Genomic DNA, 1,420 nt, shown 5'->3' on the forward strand with positions numbered 1-1,420 from the left:
GTGATTCCACCCACCACGTGGGGGTCGGGACGTGGACGTCTCTGGGATGTGATTCCGCCCACCACGTGGGGGTCGGGTGTGGACGTCTCTGGGATGTGATTCCGCCCACCACGTGGGGGTCGGGACGTGGACGTCTCTGGGACGTGATTCCACCCACCACGTGGGGGTCGGGACGTGGACGTCTCTGGGAGGTGCTTCCGCCCACCACATGGGGGTCGGGTGTGGACGTCTCTGGGAGGTGCTTCCGCGCACTCTTGGGGGACAGGAGCACCGCACTGACACGTACTCGTGTGTCCTGCCGCTGGAACTCTCCAGCTCTGCTGAGGACCCGTGGCAGGGAACGGGCGCCGGCGGGGCGTGAGGCGGGCGTCCGCAGCCCCGCGAACCCCTCTCCTTTCTGTTTCAGGCGGGCTGTTCGTGGCGGGCATCAACCTGACGGAGAACCTGGCGTACGTCCTGGGGCACCCGACCGAGTCCCTCAGGAAGATGACGCTCCCCAGCCTGCCGTGCCTCCGTGCGTGGGTCCGGGATCAGAGCCCGGGGCCGGGCGCTCAGTGCACCAACATCATCGCCGGCGACTTCATCGGGGCGGACGCGTTCGTGGGCGACGTCATAAGACTCAACGAGAAGCTGCTTCGATGCTGACCCCTTCCGTAGCTCCCGCGGACGGTGGGCGGGCAGCGTGGACCCGGGGCGGGCTCCCTGCCTCCCCCTGACGTCCGGGCGTCCCCGGGGGTGGCCCCGGGCTTCCCAGGTCTTTGGCGTTCCCTGGGCGGATTCAAGGAACCTGGTCACGGCTCACGGTGCCGTGTGCTCGCAATGGAGAGGACGGACGGAACCCGGGGTCTGCTCGAGGTGCAGCCCAGGCAGGGCCGTGGCCGCCGTGGGGCGACCCTAACCCTGGGGCCTCGAGGGCAGCAGGAGGACGTCCTCATGGCTTCCAGCAGCCGCGTGAGACCTCGTCACACCGTGTCTGTTGGGTAGGACTGAGTGCGCCGGAATCTCAGTGAGAAAACCACGGATACGGGGAGAAGCTCCTTCTCATTCTCGTGGCATCTCGGCCTGTGTGTCTCCCCGAGGGCCGTGGGCCCTGGGGGCTGGTTTCACGTCGGCTCCCCTGATGGTCATGGAGGCCCGTGAGGGGCCGTCGAAGGGCGAGGGCTGCCGTGCACACACTCCCTGCCCCTTCCCAAACGGGGATGCGGGTGTGACCGGCAGGTGTGCCCAGGCCGGTGGCTGCCGTGGCGTCCTCGTCTTCGCAACCAGCCCCTGGAGCGGCCAGTCTGTGCTGCTCCGACCTCCTGCCGGCAGCCCCAGGCCCCTCGCGCTGCCCAGTGCGTCAGCCCCGCTGGCAGGCTGCCCTCCACCGTCTCCGAAGTTGAGCTTCCTGATCCCGTCTCTGGTTTGGGCGCCTGTCCTT

General features: G+C 68.5%; 1 protein-coding gene across 3 annotated transcripts in view; it reads left to right on the plus strand.

Moving 5' to 3' along the window:
- The window catches only part of PLCXD1 (phosphatidylinositol specific phospholipase C X domain containing 1), a 13,424-nt gene extending 12,010 nt beyond the window's left edge, over positions 1-1,414 (plus strand). For all 3 annotated transcript variants that reach the window (XM_059386281.1, XM_059386283.1, XM_059386282.1), the window contains one exon: positions 407-1,414. In XM_059386281.1, the coding sequence (XP_059242264.1) occupies positions 407-645 (239 nt within the window). In that variant the 3' untranslated portion in view covers positions 646-1,414. The remainder of the gene's footprint in view (positions 1-406) is intronic.
- Positions 1,415-1,420: the final 6 nt, after the last annotated feature.

The sequence above is a fragment of the Mustela nigripes genome, chromosome X (genome assembly GCF_022355385.1).
Source record: "Mustela nigripes isolate SB6536 chromosome X, MUSNIG.SB6536, whole genome shotgun sequence".
Lineage (NCBI taxonomy): Eukaryota > Metazoa > Chordata > Mammalia > Carnivora > Mustelidae > Mustela > Mustela nigripes.